The following is a 25371-nucleotide window of genomic DNA, read 5'->3' on the forward strand; positions in this document are numbered from 1 at the left end:
TACCCTTCAGACAATGTATACTCACACAAAACCTGCTACCCTAGAAATTTTCTAACCTGATAAGAACAATATTTAAAATCTGTCCAGAATTTTGTGCCTTTGTGCCCCCCATTATTTTTGCCTTTGTCCTTGATTCTAGCAAGTGGTTGACAGGTAAGCACCAGAGGCAGTCACCCCCCTTCATATTGACCTAGTTTGTTTATTTATTAAACTAAGTGTATTTATTTAATAGGAAAGAGAGACTGGGCAAAACCCATTTTAGTACTGGCCCAGGGGTTTTTTGACTGGGTAAGTATGCTGAACAAATCGTCCCTTTTCACAGACAACCCAGGAGCACCGTCGTGTTAAGGGACTTGCTCAGAATCACAGAGTAGGGAGATGAAGGCAGAAGTAATCAAACCCTGCACCACAGACACAGGAAGCATTCCGTTAACAGCTCAGAAGTTTAGGTCTTTGCACTTATTGAGATTATGGAGTTGTTCTTCCCCCAGCATTATGTTTTAGCTTTGTTCCTGACACTTGCACTTTGATTTTCAGAGCTGTGCTTGGTCTGTGTACTGGCCATTGGCAGCCAAAAGACCAAAGTATGGGAGATATTTGTTTTACTCCGCAGCTTGGCGATGCAGGCACAACTATCTCTGTCTCGATGAATGTAGCTGCTTGGGCGGTTATTGCGAACATTTTGTCATGCTTGTGCTTGCTTCTTGGTACCCTGCAGTTGATCCAAGCTACACGGAGAATCCTTTCTGGTGTGTGAGGCTTTTGTAAGTGTGATTCATATATTATTCATGAATAGAATCTCATTGCAAGAGGCAATACATTCTGGTCAGCACTGGAAAAGGTAGGCAGTAGTTAGCATGGTCATTACAAAGTACTGCCATGTTGCACAAGAACTGCTAGTAGAAATCTGAAAGGTGCTAAAGCATTGTGTATGTCCATCTGCTTTGATGGGGTGAAGCAATTTAAAATCTAAACATGGGAGGTTTGAAAGCTAAGCTTGGGGGGACATAATGAAATCTAATTATGATAGGAAAGGTGTTACTGACAACCAGGCATGGGGGTTAGAAATCAACAAACTAAAATCATTGGGGTCAAGAGGGTGCACAACATAATGAGATTAGACACACAAACATGCTCATATACATGCACACCTGCACACAAACTTGTGTGTTTGCATGTGTGTATGTGCATGTGTGAAAGTGCATATATAATCTGTACAAGTGAGTGTGACTGTGTGTTTTTGTCTCTGTGTGTATTTATTTATTTATTTCCACTTTATTTACTGAAGAGTCTACTGGGCCATTCAGAGCCCATTTTCAGTGGAGACCCAGGGAGAAAGGCTCCTCTTTACATGATTACAGGTGAATACATACATTGGTAATATTGAATCAGAGGTATATACCAGAATAGTTAACAGTTATTTGACAAACAAGTAACATACATATAGTAACAAATTAGCATTCAGGTAGCAACATTTACATGAATTTACAAGGCTTTGGAGCAGTAAGTTGTTTTGCTAGACATAACAGTAGACAGGAAAATATCACTAGTATTAATATTCTAAGGAGGCCGGGTACATGTACAATTCAAGGTAGAAGATAAGTAAGTTTTGAAGAAGGCAGGATTCTGGGTTGTTCTAATAGATAAAGGCAGAGCATTCCACGTTTTGGCTATGGAGCAGGAGTAAAGAGGTTGGCCGGCTGGAAGATTTGGTTTATGTACTATAATATATGCATGTACATACTGCTCTTTTTGAAAAGGTTGTCTTCTTTCCACACTGTTGTTTATATGATTAACATCCTCCAATCCACCCTACACACTTGCACATGCATGCGCACACACACACACACACACACACACACACACACACACACACACACACACACACACACACACACACACACACACACACACACGCACACACACGCACACACACACACACACACACACACACACACACACACACACACACACACACACACACACACACACACCACACACACACACACACACACACACACACACACACACACACACACACACACACACACACACACACACACACACACACACACACACACACACACACACACACACACACACACACACACACACACACACCACACACACACACACACACACACACACACACACACACACACACACACACACACACACACACACACACACAATTACACAGGGGTATCACAATCTCATACATTCTCAACTTGTTCCATGATGCTGATCTGCTTGACCAAATAAATGAAAAAGGTGATGAAACTTCTCACAGGAAGATGTTTCTCACATTACTCTGCAAACAGGAAGGCAGACACTGGCCACCTGAGTACAGTAAGGCAAACAGCATCCATCAACAACACCTACATTTTCTAATGTGGTTAGCACTCGTCATAAGGTGATGATCTGTTGAAGTTTAAAAATGAAAATGTGTCACTCTTTCTAAATGCTTCAAATTTTATCTTCCAAAGTCTGCCTTAAACAGAAAAACTTGAAGTGACCTCTTAGCAGTCTGCTCCAAATCACCCAAAAGTCCTATAATTGGGGAAATTAGAAGTTTAATGCAAGTCTGTGTTAAAAAAAAAAAATAACATTCTACAGACCAAACTGATTACCTCAGCATGGCATACAGTAGCTAATTCCATTCACCTTTTCTGCCTTGTGATTTGGCTATGAAAAGCATACATGTGTTTACAGGAGGGAATCATTATACTGTACCTTTTGTCCTGGTGGTCCCTGGGGTCCCTGCAAATGGAAACACAGCGCAGTTAGCGTACTAAGCCAACCAATTAATTCTTACATGATCAGTTAAAAATGCCCCAGTTTAACACTGGACTGAAATCAGTTACTGTTAAAAAGCCTGTTGATTCATTCTGCTTTATTACATTACATAGCTCTATTTTATAAAGTATAATGTGCAAATATAGTCTTTATAAATTAAATGAATTTGATAATACATGTACATTAAATCCATCAAAACTTTCCTACAGCTGCTCTCACTTTAACACAACATAAAAAGGCCTTATTGCTGCTCTAGTCCATGCCTGGCACTGGAACATCAAACAGAAATCACAACATTCCACTGCTGCTGTCTGTTAACTGAGGAAACGCACTCATACACCAAGGGTAAATCTGAAGAATTTCACAGATCTTGAAATGGGTTGTAGATATTCACAATTGTGGAAATCATGATATTTTACTTGGAGCATGGCTCATAGAATGTTACTGCTGCCCAGTTTGCGTCACATCGTTTTTAGACACATTACAAATGCAGTATGCATAATTGTTCTTAGATGTTCGTGACAATCCATCAAAAACTGAAAACACGTGTGTCTTCCAACACATATTGACCTTTCTGTGGTACTATTGTCTCGAAGTAGTTATTTTATAACTTCTTACACCTTGACTTGGATTGACTGTGCTAATGAAGTGAGTCTGAATTACAGTCAAGGCTTTACCTTCCTTATGTAATTTCATGGGGACACAGAGTGCATTGTGGTGAGTGGAATACAGTGTGATGCTAACCCTCCACTGGTTTACAGTTACAATACCGTCACTTCTACTTTTTTACTTTCTTCTGACGGAGTATTAATTTGCTTTTCAGTTATTTTACTTTGTTTTACTTATGTTAGGCAATAACTTTGATACAGCATTTTAAAGTACATTTTCATGACAGCCTTGAAAGAATATCAGAGTAGTTAATACAAATTTTCCTTTTTTTCAACTTATGCATTATGGTTCCAAAGCACAGTTTCTCTACGTCAAGTAAGTATCGAATTGATTATCTGTGACTAATAGTTTAGAGTGAGCTGGTTAGCACTTCATAATTGTCTTTTTATTTGTCCTCTAGCTAGAATGACCCTCTTCAATGAAGCTATATAATGCAACAGATGCCCTGAGGACTATCAGAAGGAAATTATGTGAGCTACTACAGAAAGAGGGTGAAAATCTAAAACACAAGCAAGTGGCAAACTAAAGGAATCTAATGTAAACCATTTCTTTTGGTTGGGGTTTGAATTACAGGGAAAGAAATGCAGTTTATGACAATAAAAATATCAGGGTAGAGTTTTCATTTAAGCTGATGATGGGGTGTTGTAATGGATTATTTTCAGACTGTGTCTTATAAAAGGCCACAACAGAAGCATATCAATTCAGTGCATCTAAGGTAAAATTTGAACATAAAAAAGTTGATAACAATAGTGGGAACAATAAAATTAAGAAGCCACATAAGACAATGCTACCGCATAGCTTGCAGTCTGAGTTATAACTTCTATATGCTTTGACTTCAGAGTGCATGCTGATTTCTAAGAGATTTGTCTATAAGAAGATTAAAGAGTTGATGCTTTATTGTGAACACTTTGGATAATTACTGACATCATACAGTTTCATTGTATTTTATATGGAGGGCTACTGTGCTGTCAAGTGAAATTCAAGTACACACACTTCCAAGAAAATGACTTAGCCAAAGAATTATGCAGCTTGCTTTCATGCAGTGTAAAAAAACTACAATTTAAAAACTGAAAGAAAACTTGTGTGTGTGTGTGTGTGTGTGTGTGTGTGTGTGTGCACACGCGCGTGTGTCTGCGTGCCTGTGTGTGTGTGTGTGTGCGCGTGTGCTCGTGTGTGTCTGCGTACGTGCGTATGTGTGTGTGTGTGTGTGTGCACGCGTGTGTCTGCGTGCCTGTGTGTGTGTGTGTGTGTGTGTGTGTGTGTGTGTGTGTGTGCGCGCGCGTGTGCTCATGTGTGTGTGCGTGTGTGTGTGTGTGTGTGTGTGTGTGTGTGTGTGTGTGTGTGCATGCACTCATGTACACAAGCCTGCATTTGTGTGCAGCCCTTTTCTTTTCATAGTACAGTTACTCTTTTTTACAGTAAGACAGGTGTTAGCAAGGTGCTTTGTAAAATCTTCGTTTGGCAAACCCTCATACTTTACTTATCTAGAAGGAAAGCCAACCAATTAATTCTTACATGATCAGTTAAAAATGCCTTTACCACTGGACTGAAATTGGTTACTGTTAAAAAAGCCTGTTGATTAATTCTGCTTTATTACAATACATAGTTCTGTTTTTCTTATGTGCAAACATAGTATTTATAAATGTAACTAATTTGATAACACATCAAAACCTTCCTGCAATTGCTTTCACAACCCAAATTCCAATAGTTTTTAAACAAAAATTTGTAGTTGTACTACACTTTTCTAATCTAAAATGAAATGTTTGCTTCTTTCTGGATTCAAATACTTTTCTAATTTATTAATCTGTTTCTAGGAAACAACTAAGAACTCCAGATGATGATAAAGGACTTCTTCTTCTCCTTTTATCCTGAATGTGTATAACTTAAAATTTGCCCTTTTTATACATTATCAGGGCATACATCCATCCGGGATTGTAAAGAATATATTTTTCTTTGCTGACAGAAAGTAAAACGTTCTTAGCTAAAGAAAACTTTTTTTTTTCATAATGAATATCAAAAGTAAGTTTGTTAAAACACAAGGTTTCCATATCGTCCCAAATTACAGCTTTCAGTTTCATATCCTAGCTGCTTATGCACTATGACATCTTAATGCTCTTTTTATTCATGTATGGAATACAAAAGTAATATAATACATTTCAAAACAGTTTATCTCAAGTTTCTCCACATAGTCATATGGCATGTTCAACTTGAAATACATGTAGTGAAACGATATAGCAATAACCCACGCTATAAAGTATTGATAAAGTATTGATAAAGGATTTTATCCGAAAGCTTTGCTCTTCACATTAAAGTGGTTTTTCTACTGAGAACGTTGTTTGTCTATATGCTATAACACACACACACATATTTTTTATTTTTTCATTTAAATTATAAGCTCTGAATATATCCCATAGCATATTGTGTTATAGTGTCAAAAGCTTTGCTTAGATCTCCTACAATAATTAAAGTCTTTTCTTGTCTAGTATGTCAGCTTCAATTTCTCTAAAAATCATTAATAATTCTTGACATCCTCTTCTTTAACACTATATATTGAATCGGTTCTCATTCAGAAGCCTGAAACATCATAAGCCTGAAAATCAAAATCCTGAAACCAAAAGCCTGAAAATTCAGAATCCTGAAAACTCAAAATCCTGAAAGCCCAAAATCCTGAAAGACCAAAATCCTGAAACTCAAAATCCTGAAAACACAAAATAGACATACTGATGTCATTGTGGCTTTGCTATTGTTAGCCCTGTGGTATTAGGTCATGCGTTGGGGTCAGGTAAGTGTGCGGTTGGTTTTATTTTAGGGTTAGGGGCGGTTTAAGTGAGTTAGGGTTAGGGCGCAGGTTAGGCATGTATGCAATAGTGACAAATATTGGGGTTAGGCGGTTTAAGTGAGTTAGGGTTAGGTGCGGGTCAGGTGAGTGTGCGATAGTGACGGACCTTAGGGTTAGGGTTAGGGTCAGGGTCAGTTGGTAGATATTAGTGTCTTTATAGTGACATATTAGCATTATTTGTGTTTTCAGGATTTTGAGTTTCAGGATTTTGGTCTTTCAGGATTTTGGGCTTTCAGGATTTTGAGTTTTCAGGATTCTGAATTTTCAGGCTTTTGGTTTCAGGATTTTGATTTTCAGGCTTATGATGTTTCAGGCTTCTGAATGGGAACCATTGAATCTAACAGAATATTCTTAAGTTTTGATTCCATTATTTTCTGTAACATTTTCATAAAGATTTTATAATCAGTATTATTCAAAACAATAGGCTTCCAACTTCTTATATCTTTTTTCTCATATTTTTCCATACAAATTTAAAAATCCTACTAAATAATTCCTTATACTTAAATCCTTCATTAAACCACTTGTTTAATACTTCTATGAAATACATCTTTTGACTTATTTTCATGTTCTTATACATTTGAGATTCTAAGCTATCTGGACCCACTGCTGTATGTTTATTTACTTACACAATTCTTCTAATCTTAGGTAATAATCTCTTTAAATAATGTTGTTATGTCTTCCGGCTTTTCCCGGTTAATAATATATTTAAATAAATCTTTTATACATTATACAATACATGTTATATGTTTAGTCTTTTTGTACTATCCCTTTTTTGTCTATTAATTCTTTCATTATAGTATTTTCCTTAACTATTTTATTTAAATAAGGAGCTATCTCTTTTTTTTTATCTTGTAGGAAATATCTTTGTTTATACAACAGATTTTTTTTTCTTGACTCATTGCATATAACTTTTGCTCTTTCTTAAAATATTTATTTTCATTCCTTTCTAAGTTTTAGGAAGTTCTTCGTTTAACTTACTATAACTCTCTTTACTTCCTGTCTCTTTTTAACTTGCCATCCTTGATAACATTTTTTTATATTTATTCTTAAAGGATATCCACCATTCAGACCAATTTTTATAGAACTGTTGCATACTTATGTGATCTTCCCATAATTCTAACTTTCTTTTTTCACCCTCACCTACCCAGTCTACTTCATTAATTCTTTTAGACCTTTTCCTGTCTTAACATTACTAATTATGTCTCTGAATTCTATCCAGACAGCTTTATGATCTGAAAAACCTGTGTCAAATGTACCTTCATTTTTCATTTCACATCCTTCTGAAAGCAAAAAAAAAATAGTCTATCTATATATTCCTCTACTATATGTCCATGAATTGTTCTTCCATATTATTAATTTCCCATATTTCAGAATTTCTACAACTTTTTTACATCATTCCCTTCTTTATGTTTCTCGAGTTACAACTGAGGTCACCTATTATAATAGCTTCCATATTAGTAGCAATCTTATTCAATATTAAGGAAAACATATCTTCTCTTTTTTTCCATTTTATCTTTTCTCTTTCTTCTCTTTCTTTACTAGTTATATATGCAAATAATGCAATTATTGTATAGACTTTATCTCTCCATCTAGCATGAATAATTGTAATCCTACCCATTAGAATTATAGCCATATCAAGCAGCTTAATTGTCTTTTTCATAAGTATTGCTGTTCCTGAACATAAATCTTGTCTGAAATTCCAGTGTACCTATATTCCAGTATATTTGCTGTAGAACACTTTAATAACTTATTCTTATAGACCGTAAATAATCTAGCACCAGTATGTAATAAAAGAGTAAAGTCCAATCCTGCACCATGGATAACAAAATAAACAAACAAAAAAAAAACTTGTGATTAAAAATGGATAAAGCCTAGAAAAAATGGTACAAAAATAGAATTCAAAATGCCTTCCAGCAATTTAGATATCTTGCAAAACTCCATATCAAACAAGACAAGCAGACATACCATACCAACCTACAAGGCAAACATCAAAACAACGCAAACATTTTTGGTCATCACTAAATAAACCACTCCCTCTCCAAAAACAGACAATATGACAGACTCTATCCCCACACAGTTTAATTCTTACTTTACACAATCAGTATTATCTCTCTTAGATACTAATACACCTGCCATCCTCTCTCTACCCCTGTCCATCCGAAACCATGCACAGCTGTTCAGTTTTAGTCCAATACCCACCTCGCTCATAATGAAGTTGTTCCTTAAACTAAAAACTGCTTCAGTAGTTGTTGATCAACTACCATCAGAGAACCCAAAAATGGCCACAGAAGTCATAGCCTTCCCTACATCTATAGTAATTAATAGGTCTGTAGCAGAAAGATACACCCCGTCACTGTGGAAAAAATCCTACATCTTACCACAGCACAAAGAGGCACATTTACAGAGTTTAATAACTACAGACCAATAGCAATTCTTTCTTCCCTCTCCAAAATATTAGAGAAATGCATCCATATGCAGCTGATGCAATTCCTAACCTCAAATAACCTGTTTTCAGAAACACAACACGGCTTTAGGCCTCAGCACAGCACCACTACTACACTGCTACATTTTACCAGTATAATAAACCAACATAGAAACAGTGGTCTGCTTGTGTCCACCATGTTCTTACACTTGTCAGAGGCATTTGATACCGTCTCACACCAGCAACTGCTCATTCGACTCCCCTCAATAGGACTTTCACAACACTCCTTTTTGTGGTTTCTTAGTTAACTACTGGAAGGCAATAAGCCATTAAATGGCAAAAACCTACTCATCCTTTCAATCAGTTACTACAGGTGTCCATCAGGGATCTATCCTGGGTTCTGTCCTATTTTGTATATTTAGTAATAACCTCTACAGGGCCCGTGGTAGTGGTGCTGTGGTAGCGTTGTCGCCTCACAGCAAGACGTCCTGTTCGATTCTCAGCTAGAGCATCTTCTTTGTGGAGGCATGTGTGAAAGGGTGTGCCTTTGTTGAAGGTTGTGTGTCAGGGCTGGTAACTCGGCATGTAAAAATCCACTACCAAACATTAGTGGACCGGAGTTCCGCTGTGGCGACCCCTAACTGGGATAAGCCGAAAGACACACACAGTAATGACCTCTACACCTCCACTCACCATGATAGTTTAGTTCAGTATGCAGATGACTCAATATTAATATATGCAGCCTCAACAATAAATAAGCTCCAAGACATTACCCCAAAATCTTTCTCCTCTGCAGAAACTTGGATTAAAGAATCAAACCTCCTATTCAATCCCAAGAAAATCTTTTTACCCTAAAATGTTGCCAAGATCAAAAGCAATGTTTTAACATAAAGTCAGCAAATAATACTGTCATTGAAACTGTAACTCACAGTAAACTTCTAGGCATTATAATAGATGACAGTCTCAACTATGACCAGCATATACTGCACACCATTAAATCTACACACCAGAAACTAGGCTCCATTTATAGGATCAACGGATTCCTTACAGATACATAATGCAAGAAAAACTCTAGCCAACACCTGCTTACTGCTGAATGTCTCATATACTGCTCCTATCTGAACAAACATAAACAATACTCAAAGAAAGAAACTTGCCCCTTGCTACAATAAAATAGCTAAATTTGCCATCGATCTCTCTCATAGCACCCACCATTGTCATACTTTAAGCAACTAAACTGGCTTGAATTGCACAACTACCTAACACATTCAGAACTAAATACAGCACACAAACTCATTCATCATCCAGAAAAATGCCCTGCACTACAACACTTTTTACTGCCCTACTGTCCATCAAGGGACCTCCTTTCTAGTAACATATTCTTATTACTCAAAAATATGCCAAATAATGCTGCAGGAGACTCATTCTATTTCCAGTATGTTGTTAAACTTTGGAATAGTATCCCCACACAAATAAAATTCTTGGACAAACTCAATAGTTTTAAACCACTGCTTAAACAGCATCTTAACCAATCCTGGTCCTGCATATGCGCATCACAAGGTGCTTACCATATGAAACTCATCAAATGCTCTCCTTAAACAGAATACTCTCAATCTCTCACTGACATGACAAAACAACTTTTATACATAATTGCTGCCTGTACAATCCACTAAGTGTATATGGCCTTTTTCTTTAGTAATGTCTACTTCTGTAAAATCTAAGAATGTATAAATGTAACTACTATATGTTATAAATCTAAATAGAAGTGTAACTACTCTGCGTTTAACTGGAACTGATTATAATGCAATGTAAACAAATGGAAGTTTTCTTCCTGGGCCTCCGCTGAAAATGGGTATTACCCAGAAGGACTTTCCCCAGTAAATAAAGACAAATAAATAAATAAATAAATAAATAAATAAATAAATAAATAAATAAATACATACATACATAAATAAATAAAAATATATCATTACCCAACTGGTATTATGTTTGAAATCTTTCTTCTTTCATTAACAATATTGTATCTTCTAGTATAATTACATCACTAGCATATTTTTACACCTGTCTGTAATAGCTATTCTTTTAACTATGTTCTCAAAACTATTAACATTCAGAGCTAATATCCTGCAATTACCATTACTTCTATTTAGGAAAATGTTCTAAGGAAAAAGAATAAAAGCTTCACCCTTTTTCTTTCTTCTTTTCCTTTGTGTTTAATCCAGCATTTTTTTCTCTCTCTCACTCCTTTACTTATAGAATTTTTCTCTGTTTTACTATATTCCAGGTAATATTTCCTTCGTCACTATCTTCAATACTTTCTTCTATATTTAATTATTATTTTTTATGTGTCATACCTTTATCATCATTTTTTTCTACATGATTTTGTCTCTGTTCTTCTTCACTTACTACTTCTGTAACACCATGAATGTATTCAGACACAGTAGCTTCATGTATTTCTACTATCCCCTCTTTACAATCTATCCATGTATGACCTACCTTATAGAATTTATAACATTTTAACTTACATTTTTTTGCTTTGTGACCTATCGCACCAAATATAAAACATTTTGTTTTTGTATACTCAATAAACAAATTACCTGATTTTCTACGGCAGAAACAAGTTTTGGGTTGACCCCAATATTTAACACCCTTTTGCCCATCTATCTACCACAAGAGGAGTGGTTTCTGGCCCAGAAAATGTAGTTTATTGGCTGTTTGGGCAGTTTTTCCATCTCTTTCAACTTTCTGGTTTAAAAGCCCGTGTTTGCGCTTGTTCCCCACCATTTCTGTAACTAGTCTAGTCCAGGTATAGATTTGCTATATCCAGGACTGTTTGTAAGCGTCTGAGCCCCCAAGCCTTTCTGTGTTGGAGGGAATCCTTCTAGCTTATCAGTGGGAGTGGTAAGTACTACGTACCCTATCTACCACAAGAGGAGTGTTTTTTGGCCCAGAAATTGTAGTTTATTGACCATTTGGGCAGTTTTTCCATCTCTTTCAACTTTCGGGTTTCAAAGCCCACATATGCGCTTGTTTCCCACCTTTCCTGTAACTAATCTAGTCCAGACAGAAGTGTGCTGTATCCAGGACTGTTTGTAAGCTTCTGAGCAGTGCCAAAGTCTGCTTTTCAGTTTTCCTTTAGATCTGCTAGTTCTCTCCTGTCCTGCACATTTATTAGCTTGTTAGTTTAGCACTTTACCAGACTTCGTGTAGCAATTATTGTAGTACACAAAAGTGCTACCAGCACTAAACGTTCTACAAGGAAACAACTCCAGTACTTATTAATGCCCACCCCTCCAGGCATGTCTAAAGTTCAGTTCCCTGTGGTTTCTCCTATTAACCTGGTGAATTTGGGCATCCTGAGGCAATGTAGCAACTGCCTCATGTACACTGACAACCCTCTCCTCATTCTCCCAATGCTAAGACTTGTGAGAGATGCACTTATATATCCAAATTGGAAGCCACGCACTCTCCAGCCAAGACTGGAATAGCTGGTCAAGAGGAGAAGGTCAACACTTGCACCACACCACATGGAACACATAGCCCTCCAGAACACACACCAGCATTGCCTTCACATAAAAACACAAACCATAAACCCACCTCCATGAAGGGTCTCAATAAAATCTAACCAAACAGCAGAGACCTGCAAGGCAGAAACGCACTTGACCACCACAAAACAACACTAATCATGAGACACATAACTCTCCTAAACAGTGTGCCACTCAACCAAAGCCCCTGATGCAAAACAGCATGCCCAACACACTAGTCATAGGTGACTCGATAGTGAGGCACACTGATGTCCCACTCACTAGGCTGAATAAGGAGAAAGTAACAGTCAGCTGCCTGTCAGGCACCAGGATCCACCACATAATGCACACACTCAGGTCCCTCAACAACAGGTACAAATATGACTCTGTCATTGTACATGTGAGTGTGAATGACCTGAGATGTACCTCCCTGGACTACATGAAAAGAGACATGGAGGAGCTCATCCTACCATCACCCAGAATGATACCACAGCATAAGCAGAAAATGATTGACTTCAACAATTGGGTAAGTTTCTGGTGTCATTCTAAGGGGATCCAGTATCTGTCTGCCTGGGATGACATGATTGACAGACCTTGATGCTTTGCCAAAGATGACCTGCATCTGTCACACCTGGGCTTTCGGATACTGGTCAAGGCTTTTGCCACCCCTATAGTGCCTTTTTTAGGCGGTGTTCCAAAGACCAAATTACCACCATAACAGCTACAAACGAATGCAATTTGAGGGTCATGCTGCCCAATGTTAGAAGTCTAAATCTCAAAATGCACTCACTTGAAACACTCCTTAAAATGGAGAACATCAACATTAGTGCTGTAACAGAGACCTGGTCCAAGGCAGCAGAGAGCACCCCTGCACTACCAGGCTACAACTCATTCCACACCTTTAGCCCGAGAACTTGGACAAAAGCTCCAAAGGCAGTAGTGTTTCCATACTCATAAAGGATGCGCACACCTCCAAACTGGTAGCCCAACATAACACATCTGAGATACTTCAGGTGCTGCTAACATTGGGTAAGGCAGCGATTTAGGTTGTAACCTGCTATAGGTCCCCAACCATGTCCCAAGATCCACACTCCACATTCCTAAGCACCTTGGAGAATATTAGGGTCCAACCTAACACTCTCATACTGGCGACTTTAACTACCCCTCTATTAACTGGGAAAACTCCTCATGTACCAATATACTTGCTGGAATTCATTAATTCCAATGCCCTGGACCAGCTCATTCTTACCCCTACTAGAGGTAGCAACATCCTTGACCTGGTCATTACTAACATGGGCGACCGTTGGTCTACACCAATAGTCAAATCCTCTCTGGTTAGATCTGATCACAAGCTAATCACCTTGGAAATCCACATCCCTCCCACCCCCCAACAAAGATAACCACCATGGAAAACTTCTCCAAAGCTAACTTTTGGCTCCTAAAAACAGAGGCTGCTAACTTCACAGCACCCATGCAAATGGGGAACAGTTGAATGACTGCCAAATCATACACCAATGCACTGTACGAACATGTACACAAATCCATTGATCTCGCCATACCCAATAGAACTAATACGCACTCCTCAAAAAAAGGAAGCCAATCTAGTGGTCCCCTGCCATAAACAAACTCTACAACAGAAGGAGGAAACTGATGCGGAATAAGGTGAAGTCCCAAGACTAGAAAAACTCCCTTATCAGCCTCAACAAAAGGTTGAGCTCCCTCATCAAATCCTCTAAAGCTAGCTATGAAAACAGAATTGCAGCAGATAGTGAAGACAAACCACAAGGCCTTCTATTGTTATGTAAAGAATCTCCATGGCAATAGCCAGATTTGCTCTGAGCTGCTGCACAATGGTACCTCCTATACAGAGCCAACAGATATTGCCAATATACTGGCCGACAGATTCAGTGCCAACTTTACCCCCCCCCCCCAAAGGACCAATCACAATACCAGTAGATTCCCAGGCACCCAGTATTACTGCTGCACAGGTTAAAACAGCACTGTCCAAGGCCAATAATACAGCTTCTATGGGACCTGGCAGTATCCCTGGCTGTGTTCTACATGATCTACAGAGTGAACTGGCACCTCACCTGTGTGCCCTGTTCAATCACAGCCTCACCTCAGGCTTTGTCCCCACCGAATGTTGCACTGCTACAGTCATCCCTCTCCACAAAGGAGGAGTGACTACAGACCCTGGGAGCTATCACCCCATTAGCCTGACGAGTCTGATATGCAAAGCTATGGAAAGTATCATCATGGACCTAATAAACAAGGATATAGGGAATCTCCAAACTCTGGATCCTATACAGTTTGGTTTTGTGAAGTGTCGATCATGCCTGCTCAACTTGGTCGACTTCTTTAAGTCAGTCACCAGAGCTGTGGATGAAGGTAAGGCTGTTCATACAGCCTACCTTGATCTGGCCAAGGCATTTGATACCATTCCCCACTCAGGAATCATAGGAAAACTTACTAAGCTAGGCATCAACTGCTATATCACTAGGTGGGTTGAAAGCTGGCTCACAGGTAGAACCCACAGTGTGAAAGTAGGTGACTCCAAGTCACACTGCTGACCAGTCACGAGTGGAGTCCCACAAGGTTTGGTCCTGGGTCCTCTCCTGCTTGGTATCTACTTCTCTGAAGTCCATGCCAACACGAAGGGACTCTGGCTGACACATTTTGCAGATGATTGCAAGTTGGGAGCTATTATTAACTCCCCAAGTGATGCTAACATCCTACAGAAAGCCCTCAATGAGACCAACGAATGGTGTCAGAACCATGGCCTTAAGCTCAATGCCAAAAAATGTATCTTCATCCCCTTTGGGAAAAACCCGGTTCCCTTGAATTTCCACATTGATGGTAGCCCACTGAACACAGAAGGTGTTATAAGATAGCTGAGAACACAGGTTGATAGCAACCTCTCTTTTGACCACCACGTTGCTATTGTGGTCAGAAAGTCCTTCTATGTGGCACATCTCATTACTAAGGGTTTTGCATCCAAGAAGAAAGATGTCATTGTCTCTGTCTACTCTTCTCTCATTAGGCCAAAATTCGAGTACAATTCCCCATTTGGCATGTGCCTCAACTAGACACCTGCAACAACTGGAGAGGCCACAAAAATACCTCACAAAGAGGATCCTAGGCTTTAAACACTTCTCCTATATGGACAGTCTCAAAAAACTCCAACTATTCGCTGTCTCAAATCACCTACTTAGAGGCGATCTCTGCTTGACTTACAAAGCCATGTCTGACCCAGCTCTGTTAGAAATGCTACATCTAAAGAAATCCCAATCCCTTCACACCACACGCTCCAGAGACCTCAACCTCATTACCACAATCAACAGAACGTGCTGGAGGGACAGGTTCATAACCCAGAGACTGCCCATGCTATGGAAGAGACTTCCCACACATGTCAAGCAGAGCACCTCACTGGCCCTCTTCAAGAGAAATCTTGATGAGTGGATGGGAAATAGAAAATCCACCCCACGGATCACTCCAATGGCTCTACTCGACAGAGGCACTAGGAACTAAAGTTGGGAGGCACGATGCCAGGGTAATCCTATGTTCTAGGCTTGTAAAGGCTCCAGGGCCATTAGCCTAATACACACCTATGACCCTATATTTATACTAAGGATATGAATGATTTCATCATTTTCCATTTTTAGTACAACATTACAATCCCATCCTCCAGTCCATAATCCTCTATTGTTGAAAACTTTAGAAATGTCCAATACATCTTTGCATAGGCTGTTTATAAGTCTTTTCAAAGTTTCATTTTCAATTTCTGTTCTAAATTGAACATGAATTTTCTTCTTAGTTTATCTGAGGAAAGCTTTCATTATATAAGCATTCCACTGAGTACTGTCTTTCTTATTTTCATATTGACTCAAATATTTTTTCATTGCCTGACCGTTTTTAAAAATTAATGACAAAACATTTCTTTACTTATATCAATGAAAGCTCTTACCTCTGCTGGAGAAGTTCTGACAGGTGAAATAACATTGTCCCATACTTTATATTTTTCTGTTTCTCTTTCTTCCTTGGAAAAAATGCTAGCAGTATAATTAATTATTTGTTTCGTAGCAGTTTCTTTTCCTGATGTTCCTTTTTTTTCCTTTTTCTTTAACCATATCAGCATAAGTTTTTGTCTTACTCTCTTCTGTTTTTTTGTATCAAAAGTACTTCTTTTGTTTTGAACTTTGTCCGTTATATCTCTCCACCCTACATCATTGCCACTCTCAGTCTCACTTTTCTTACATAATTTCTCTAAGAAAACATCTTGCAACCCTCCCAACCTGCTGAGTTATAACACATCCTTCATCACGCTGGTTCTCTTCCTGGCATAGCTGTTGCTGGAAAATCTATTCGGAATCTGGAAAAGGGTCGGCTGCCTTTTCTCCAACTATGCACCTTTCCACTGTTTCAGAAATATCCATAAAAGACTCAGTTGTCTTCCTAATATCACTTCCAACCACTGGAACTCCATTGGACGGCATATATGCCTTCTTTCTTGATTTTCTAACCTCAGACACAGCAGTAGAAGGCTTGAATACCTTCTCTTATTTCTTCATCTCTCACAACATTTTTAAACTGATTTGAAGGCTCAGCCACCTTCTTCTGCTCCAAATCACTACCAAACAACTCTCTTCACTCCATTGCTGTAACTCCCTACTTCTCTGAGCAGCCTCCACACCAGAAACAGAAGCAGGAAGTGCAACAAGACAAATGTCCCCCTCACAATGAAAAGAGCAGGGGAACTACCCCTGTGTACTGGCAACATTTACTCTAATCACCTCAGGTCTTCCCTGAAAAGCGAATAAAAAATAAATAAAAAGGTAAATAAAATAAATTTCTGAATGGCATTTCAGTCAGGTTGAAACTTTTTAAGTCTAGTGCTGATCCCAAGCAATATTGTTATTGTTCTGGAATGCCTAATGCTAAGTTATTCTGTAGAAAATTATTACTTTTAACTGCTTCACCCATCCTTGAGACCCTGCCTGATGGCTCCTTTACTTGTACCAAATTGGCCCATTTGTTCTTGGGGTATGAGGACCAGGAATCCCCAGGTTAGGTGAAAGCCCAATGGCTGGTTTGTTCCTACCTAGGAATCCCAATCAGTTTTCTGTTCCCGAGCAAGAGTTAGGTGGTAGAAATTGGGACAACAGGCCTTGAGGGTGGCCTACCACCTCTGCCTGGGAGCACCTTCTCCTCCTTCAATATCTCCTCAGATTACTGTGATCACTGTCTCCTGAGAAGAGTTGGGCCTGTCATGCCGATTTCCCCCTGGTTGCATAGTGCAACACACACTAATGACAGCATGGGCTTGGTAGGCCTACCACTAAATGAACTTCTAGTACTTCTGTTATATGTCACCCATGTGGTAAATTGATTTGTCTTACTCCCCCTAGGATGGGCAAGTTGGTAGTTACACTCACTCTCATCCTCTTTGGCCAGCTCCTAAATGCATCTGAACTGCTAATAGTACTCAGATCGCCCAAGGCACATTCAGGGCTTTTTACTTGTATGCCATGGAGCTGGCTTCTCTGAAACCAATTTTGACAAATTAAAAAGGTTGTAACTTAATGTGGGTGAGATGAGGCAAGGGGAATAGCCTGTTCTGAAAAAGCAAAGACATCAACAACACACAGCTGTATAAAGAAGCACCTATTCAAATTCATACCAGTTGAAGCAGATGTTTAGATAAGAAACAATATCTCAACCAATTTCACATTTTTTGCCTCTTCGTGAAACAATAACCGGGACTCTGCTTTTGATATTTACACAAAACCTGTGTGACTCACAATTAAACAACACACTTAATAGGAAATTCATTGCAGTCCTTCCAGACAACCACTTGATGTCACCATGTCACCTCATAATTACATTTCCTGCCTACAGATTTACTATGACACCTTTCAGTATTAAGTTTCACTTTCATGTGGGTGAGCTGTATAAAGTAATAACATATAAATTACACAGATGTGCCACTTGAATATTGTTTATGAAAAGCGTTAGTCAATACTTTGGTTCAAACCTCACTGAGATGTTCAGCTATCCTTGTTTTAAAATTATGGATTATCTTATCCAAATAACATCATCAAGTAAAAAGTGAAAGATGCACTTTTTTGCTCTGAATAGCACATAATGAAATGAACAATGCTAAAACATATGAAAATTCTAGTGACTAAACATACTTTCATCTGTCTTACATATGTACAGCAACAACAGTGGCCACATAGTAAAAGAACGTTATAACAAAAGTCAGGAAATACAGCGACCAATCTAAACAAACAACTCAAAAGGGAAATTACATCTATTAAAGTCAGTTTTGAGGTAAAATAACCTCCCAGGCCAAGACAGCCAAAAGACTATCTTTAGCTATGTCTGTAACCTCACTGTGAATAGAACAACCTACACAGAGCCAGAACATGCAGCAAATCTACTCCCCCCGTCACCCCTCAAGAAATGCCATCGAACATAACACCCCCAACCATCACTAGGGACAGATCCCAAAACACTCTCCAAGGCCAAAAACACAGCATCAATGGGCCTTGATAATATCCCAGGATACCACCTAAATAGGATGAAACATAACCTATTAGGACCACTGGAGTCACTATTTAAGCATAGCCTCCAGTCAGACTTCATGCCAAATGAATGGAGAATTACAGGCAAATTCTAAGTTAAAGGAAATACCGGGAAAAGAAGTTAACATGACTTTCCAAAATGTCAGGACTACTGCAGAAAATTGGGCTAGGAATTACCTGTCAGTTACAGACAACGAAGCAGAGCTGCTAGGGTTGACATGTAATTAATTTAGTGCAGGGGAAACCATGCAAATCGCCATAAATGACAATATCCTGTAGCACAGCTATTCATCTAGAGCAAAGTTAAAATGCTCCACTGTTTTAGCAGATAAAAGTAAGCACAGATTAGAGTGAGTAAAAAAGAAATGTCGTTTCTGAGTCCAGAGACAGTCTAAGAAGCCAGTTATTCATAGTGCTGTTATTATAAATGCAGAAATAAAAGACCTGGTTTACTGCAGTTGGACCTTGTCATAGTTCTCATCAGGCTGCTTTGATGTATAACAATAGAGTGTTAATTAAACATCAGTACGGCACAGAAGATCCCAAACTCCTTCTTGCGCTCCATAGTTTGATTCTCTCTCAGACTCCATTTCCATACTGTGTGATTCTGAGCAAGTCACTTAAGCGGCCAGTGCTCCAATGTGGTTAACAAATGCAAATAAATAAAAGGAAACATTTGTCTTTTTTTAGTTTCTGGGTGAAGTTTTCTTTAAAGAGCAGAATACACAGCACAAGTTTGGACAGGCATTTTACTGTTTTCATTGTCTCACATTAATGCTCGAACCAGGAAGCCAAAGGAAATGTTTAACAGATTTCTTAATTAGTCTAAATATAGAAAGAAGAATTTTTTTAGGAATAGGTGGATTATTTTTTCTGTAAAACAGGGTTTGGCTATCCCAGTTTGCATATTACTCTTGGTGTCTTATTTCACTGGAAGTGACCTGATGCATAAGTATGTTGGATACTTTATAGGTGATATAAATTTAGTCATTTAACTGGTGTGCTTTGCTTAGTAGGACAGCAGTCCCGCAGATTGAGTGGCCACAAATTATTTTTTTATTAAGGTGAAGCATTTATTCTGCCATGGGCTGAGAATGGTTAAGATGCATCCTGGAGCTGTACTGCAGTCGGATCGAATGGATCCTAGTCTGTCGCTTGAAGTGCAAGTGCAGGGTATGGGTTACAGAGAATAAAGGATGTGTAGTACATGGGTGTACTTTACATTCTTGTCTTAAATTAGAAGGTATGGAGACCTGTACAGTAAATGGATGCTGCAGTGGTGCAGCGGTACAGTTGTTGCCTCACAGCAAGAGGTTCTCTAGTTTGATTCTTGGCTGGAATGCTTTCTGTGCGGAGTCTGCATGTCCTTCCTGCATTCGTGTGGGTTTCCTCCCATGTTTCAAAGATGTGTCTGGAGTGTTTCTCCCTGGGCCTCTGCTGAAAACTGGCTTTATTCCAAGTCAGACTTTCCCAGTAAACAAATGTTAAATAAAATAAACACTCTAAACTGGGAGACAACAAGACCAGTCAGTAGACAGACATCAGTGTTCACAGTTAATATCTCATCTAACAATGAATCATTTCCATATACATAGCTGGCTTTGGTGTGAGTGAAGATAATCTGGAGTTTTGCAAGGAGGCCAAGCAAAGATGGATAAAGTTCACCATCATCATCATCATCATCATCATATTTTATGCCATGAAACTAAGGATGGGATATTTTCAAGAATGCAAAAGAGTATCAATGCTGGATGGCTCTGTAAAACTCTGGTTATTAGTATTCACATACAGCCATTTGGAGTCCAAATCAGTTTTACCGGTATACATATTTCTGTATCATATTTTAACAAAAAATATAGGAGGTAGTCAGAGTGCAGTTTTGCAGACACATTATCCCTACCTGTGGTAATAATAGGTACCTGAAGCAAGGAAAGGAATTATCTGTATTCTACAATTAGCATGACTCAGCAACTGGCATGCATTTACAGCCTTCTGTTCTGATAGAAGGCACACCTCCCCCTGACAAACTGATGGCTCTGTTTTCCATACGAGCTGCAATTGATATCCTGATGCTGACAGTCGCCACCTACATCAGTAGTATCATTTAAGTCACATTATCAGTTCCCTCCTGTTTACATCATTCCATTGCGTGATCTAGGTGAGTCCACCTGTAAGGAGCACAGACACCAGACAGTAGCACTGACAGTTCTGCCACTAGTGGTATCTAGGGTTACCACCTGTCCCACTTTGCGAGGGACAGTCACTCTTTGGGCAGTTGTGTCCTGCAAAAAATGTGAAAAAATGGCAAATGTCCTGAGATTTTAGGACAAAATTATTTTCTATATTTTATGTCATAGTTGCATAAAACAGTTATTCTGTATCTGAAACACCTAAATGTTATAAGAAACAGAATACGGAACTAAAATGCTACAAGAATAGACTTTTATTCAGGCAAAAAACTGAAGTTCTGTCCTTTGTACTGGCCATGGGTATGTTTTGCCCTGCAAAATCTGATGTTTGTAGCACAAATGTCCCACTTTGGGCATTTGGAAAGGTGGCAACCCTAGTGGTATCAGACAATACATTGCTACATAACCCATGTGACTGCCCCAGCAGCTTTAATTTACTTACCAACTTGTTTATTTTATTTAACCAGACAAGCTGAATAGCTGTTTTGGTAAGTTCAAAAGTAATCAGGATGAAAAATGCAAACTGCAAATAAATGGGATAGGTAAACAAATCAGAACATATGACACAGCGTTACCTAGAAGTGTACTATCCTAATATATGCCTGTGGAGGACCAAATAAATAAGAGTGCATCATACATATAAAATTGTCATTGTTAGCAACTCTTCAGGATCTTAGAGCATTTCTCCCTGTGCCTTGACTGAAAATGAGCTATAACCAGATGACTCAGGTAGCCATGCACTAACAAACAAACAAACACTGAAATAAATAACTAGGATGTATAATTATAGCCATATCCAGAATTACAGAATATAACTATAAGGATATTCAGAGACATATAGAACCTGCATATACTAAGCCAGCAGACATTTAAAGATGTGAAGAATATAGCATACATGTCTGTGTATGTCGTCTGATTAGCCACAAAGCTATAAGACTTAAAATCAAATATAGTGAATAGTCAGGTGGTGTGATTGGCAGGGAGCAAAACACACCCATACAGGAAGAAATAACATACATCCCTATGTAGTACAGGTTAGATTAGAGGTAGTAAGAGGTGTGCAGACTTAAAAGCTTTATGTAACTGAAAGGGTTCGGTACAGATTTTCTAACACGTGCACACTTACATATAACAGCAAAATATACATGTCTAATGCTGGTCCACAGATATTACTGGACAATTCTACAAGAGCCCAAGAAGATGGACAGACAGAAGACTTAGAAGTGGTGGTTGGGTAATACAGTTGCTTCATCTGGGGATTGACTGCCAGAATTATATTTCCTGGATTAAAAACTGAGTCCTGATATCAGTTAGATGTTTGCTCTATGGCAGTAGCAGCAGGAAGGTTATCTTCAAAGGAAGAACAGTTCTAAACTGCTTTGATATGCCTGGTGATGTCATTTTGGACTCTTGCTCTAACAGCAGAGAAAGCTGGGTAACAGCTATAAAGTTTATGATAGTGACAAAGAGCTTAAATGGTACAGGAGAATGATCTTTCATTAATTAAGTGTACTCGTAAAGTATCTCCTTGACTGCTAATTGCTTAAAGTTGGATGTTTTTTGCACCATCGCTTCTAAACCTTAAACCCTTCTGTTCTTCGTATCCTGATATATTAGCCTTTCATCTGAAATAAATCTTTCTGGCATTGATCCAATTTTACTGAAGTGCTGAATGATTACTTGCCTACATTACAACTGCCATTGTGCAATACTTTTTACCTCATTATATGGTCTTCAATGATATTGCATTTTTATATCCGCATGTTTGTGATGATGGATTAATAAAGGAAAATTTAGAAAGGTGTTTACAAGAAGGTTTATTTTTTTGACCGGCTTTCTGTGGTTGAATCTTGCTTGATTCTGCTGTCAGATATTTCTGCACTTTCACTTCAATCTGTTATTATAAAGTAACTTTCGCCTCACTATATGGTGTTAAGTAACTTTATCCTTTTACTGCAGTGACAGGTGTCAGACTATGAAGGTAATCAGCATTGTGTAAATTAAGTGTCCAATAGGTGACCAGTGGATGATCGTTGGAGCCAGAGGAAGAAAAACAAATAAAAAATGTACTTTATTACCTCAAAGTGTTCTGTATTCAGAAGCAGCCTGCTTGATAATAGTTATACTTTCTTTGAACATTGTGAAACAGCAGTGCATTGCTGCTACATGTACACACACACACACACACACACACACACACACACACACACACACACACACACACACACACACACACACACACACTGACACCTCAGATTATTTCAGTTCTACATTTCTCTCTATATTATCCTACAATATCTTGGGTGATTTGGTACTTAACGTATTATCGCAACCAGATTTTGCGACATGGTATACTTTCTTCTCTTTTACTAAAACTACAACAAATAAGTGTAATCGGGAAGGGTGAACTGTTAAAAACTCTTCTAGGATATCAGTGGTGGGTTTGTAAGATGATTAAGGGTTAAAATTTTAGACTTTGCGGGTAGCGTGCTTTAAAGATGTCAAGAGGTGAATTCAGCGAGCAGCTCACTCTTCAGATATTAGTCTCAAGTCTGCACTCCTGCTTTCTGCTCTTGTAAACAACAAATTGGAATGGTAAGTTAACTTTAGTTTTCCACAGCATCTCATCACTTTCACTCTGAAACAGAAAACAAGACTGAAATCCTCCTCGACGGGATAGCGGTGTGTAAGACTGATGTTAACCTACCATTCAGAGTGCTTTACAGCAGCAGAAAGCAGGACTCCAGACTGGATGCTAATAATCTGAAGGCTGAGCTGCTTGGTACGCCAAACAGAAAAACAGAAAAGCCACATTGGTGTTAAACTGATGTCAAAGATACTATTAGGAAAGTACCGTACAGTTTGTGCACTTTCACAAAAAGCCTTAAGAAGGAGATTGACTTTCCATATCCTGTTTAAAACACATTGAGGATCACAGTCGCCTGAATCTGTGGTCAGTGTAATAGAGCACATGGTTCTACGCGCTGTCTTTAAAAAGAAATGCATGCATGAAGAAATATTTGTCCCTCTCGCAGTTGGCTGCAAAGTCCGGCTTCCGTTTCTTCTTCCTGCTTATGTTTAACCGGCAAAACCTATCGGTAGGATTCAACAGACACCACCTTACTCAAACGTTCACTCCTTTCAAGAAAACATTAGGAGTTAGACAGCGTTACAAATCTGGTTGCGATAATACATACGTACCAGTGATTCACATAATTATAATGTTTTCTTCCACTATTGCCTTACAATAAATTCTTTATATAGCACAAAGATGCAGGCAGAACTCAGAAAGGGAAGTGTAACTCACTTCCCATATTATAAATAGAAATGGGTAGTGTTTTCCTAGTTTTCCTAAAGACCCAAAGATGTGTAATTGAGTGTGTTAAGGTGCTGACAAAAACTGAGAAAAAGAGATATCTGTGGGAGAAAATTGGTCGAGGAATCAAATTAAAAAGCTAGCAAAAGTAGAAAGTCAGATACATTTTTTAAAGTATAAAACATTAAAACTGTGAGTGTGTGTGTTGGGGGGGGGGGGCATCTGAACTACCTTATTTGCTGCTGAATACTGTAGCAAAATAAAATATTAACAAAAATTATACCAAGCAAACTATAAATGAAATATCCTTCTATGGTACCAATCGACAGATGGGGAAAGTGGACTGGGTAACTCAGGTTACAATGGTATTATCTCCCTCAGTTGATGATCCACTTGTCAGCCTGGGAGGGAGGTACAGAGTGAAAGCAGAAGTGTCAGCATTATGTCTGCTGACCAGTGCACCAGAGCTTTTTCTACAAACCCCTCCCCAGGTACACTGACCTTATTCAGTTTAGGCTGGAATGGCAATGACTTACTGCTCAAAGATGTGTCCACCCAGGGTCCATATAAAGCCTAAATCACTTCATCCCTATCTGCATGACAAATCCTGCTTTGTTTTTCTGCCTGTCCTCTATCAGGGTCCAGTGAGGGATCTGCCCATTTCAGCACACTCCATTTACCCAGGCTAGACATACCTGTCCTCTCCACCAGCTCCAGCAGTTGGAAATTTGGTCATTTATTGTTTAACCTTGTGACTAAAGCATGCCACATCAGTATATCCCTGGGTATCCCACCCCAGGCATTACAGTATCAGTTGCATGGTGTATAAAATTCTACAAGTGCAATGTAATATAATAAAAGGATGTGCTCCGATCAATGAGCCTACAGTCATTCTCAGTCACTGGTGCTCTAAAGACACAGGGACTGATCAGTATGTGGACAGTTAATGCAAAAGGTAACACAGTACTATGTCAGAACAAGATTACTCAACACACAGCCCCACTTCCATCTAGAAGTGGCAGTGATGGACTT

At 38.8% G+C, this 25371-nt stretch overlaps 1 protein-coding gene across 2 annotated transcripts in view; it reads right to left on the reverse strand.

Moving 5' to 3' along the window:
• Positions 1 to 25371, reverse strand: part of COL25A1 (collagen type XXV alpha 1 chain) — a 1631546-nt gene that overhangs the window by 506668 nt on the left and 1099507 nt on the right. For both annotated transcript variants that reach the window (XM_044061344.1, XM_044061342.1), the window contains exon 10: positions 2734 to 2760. In XM_044061344.1, the coding sequence (XP_043917279.1) occupies positions 2734 to 2760 (27 nt within the window). The remainder of the gene's footprint in view (positions 1 to 2733; positions 2761 to 25371) is intronic.

This window comes from Protopterus annectens, chromosome 2.part0 (assembly GCF_019279795.1).
Source record: "Protopterus annectens isolate FY-2018-M chromosome 2.part0, PAN1.0, whole genome shotgun sequence".
Taxonomy (NCBI): domain Eukaryota; kingdom Metazoa; phylum Chordata; order Ceratodontiformes; family Protopteridae; genus Protopterus; species Protopterus annectens.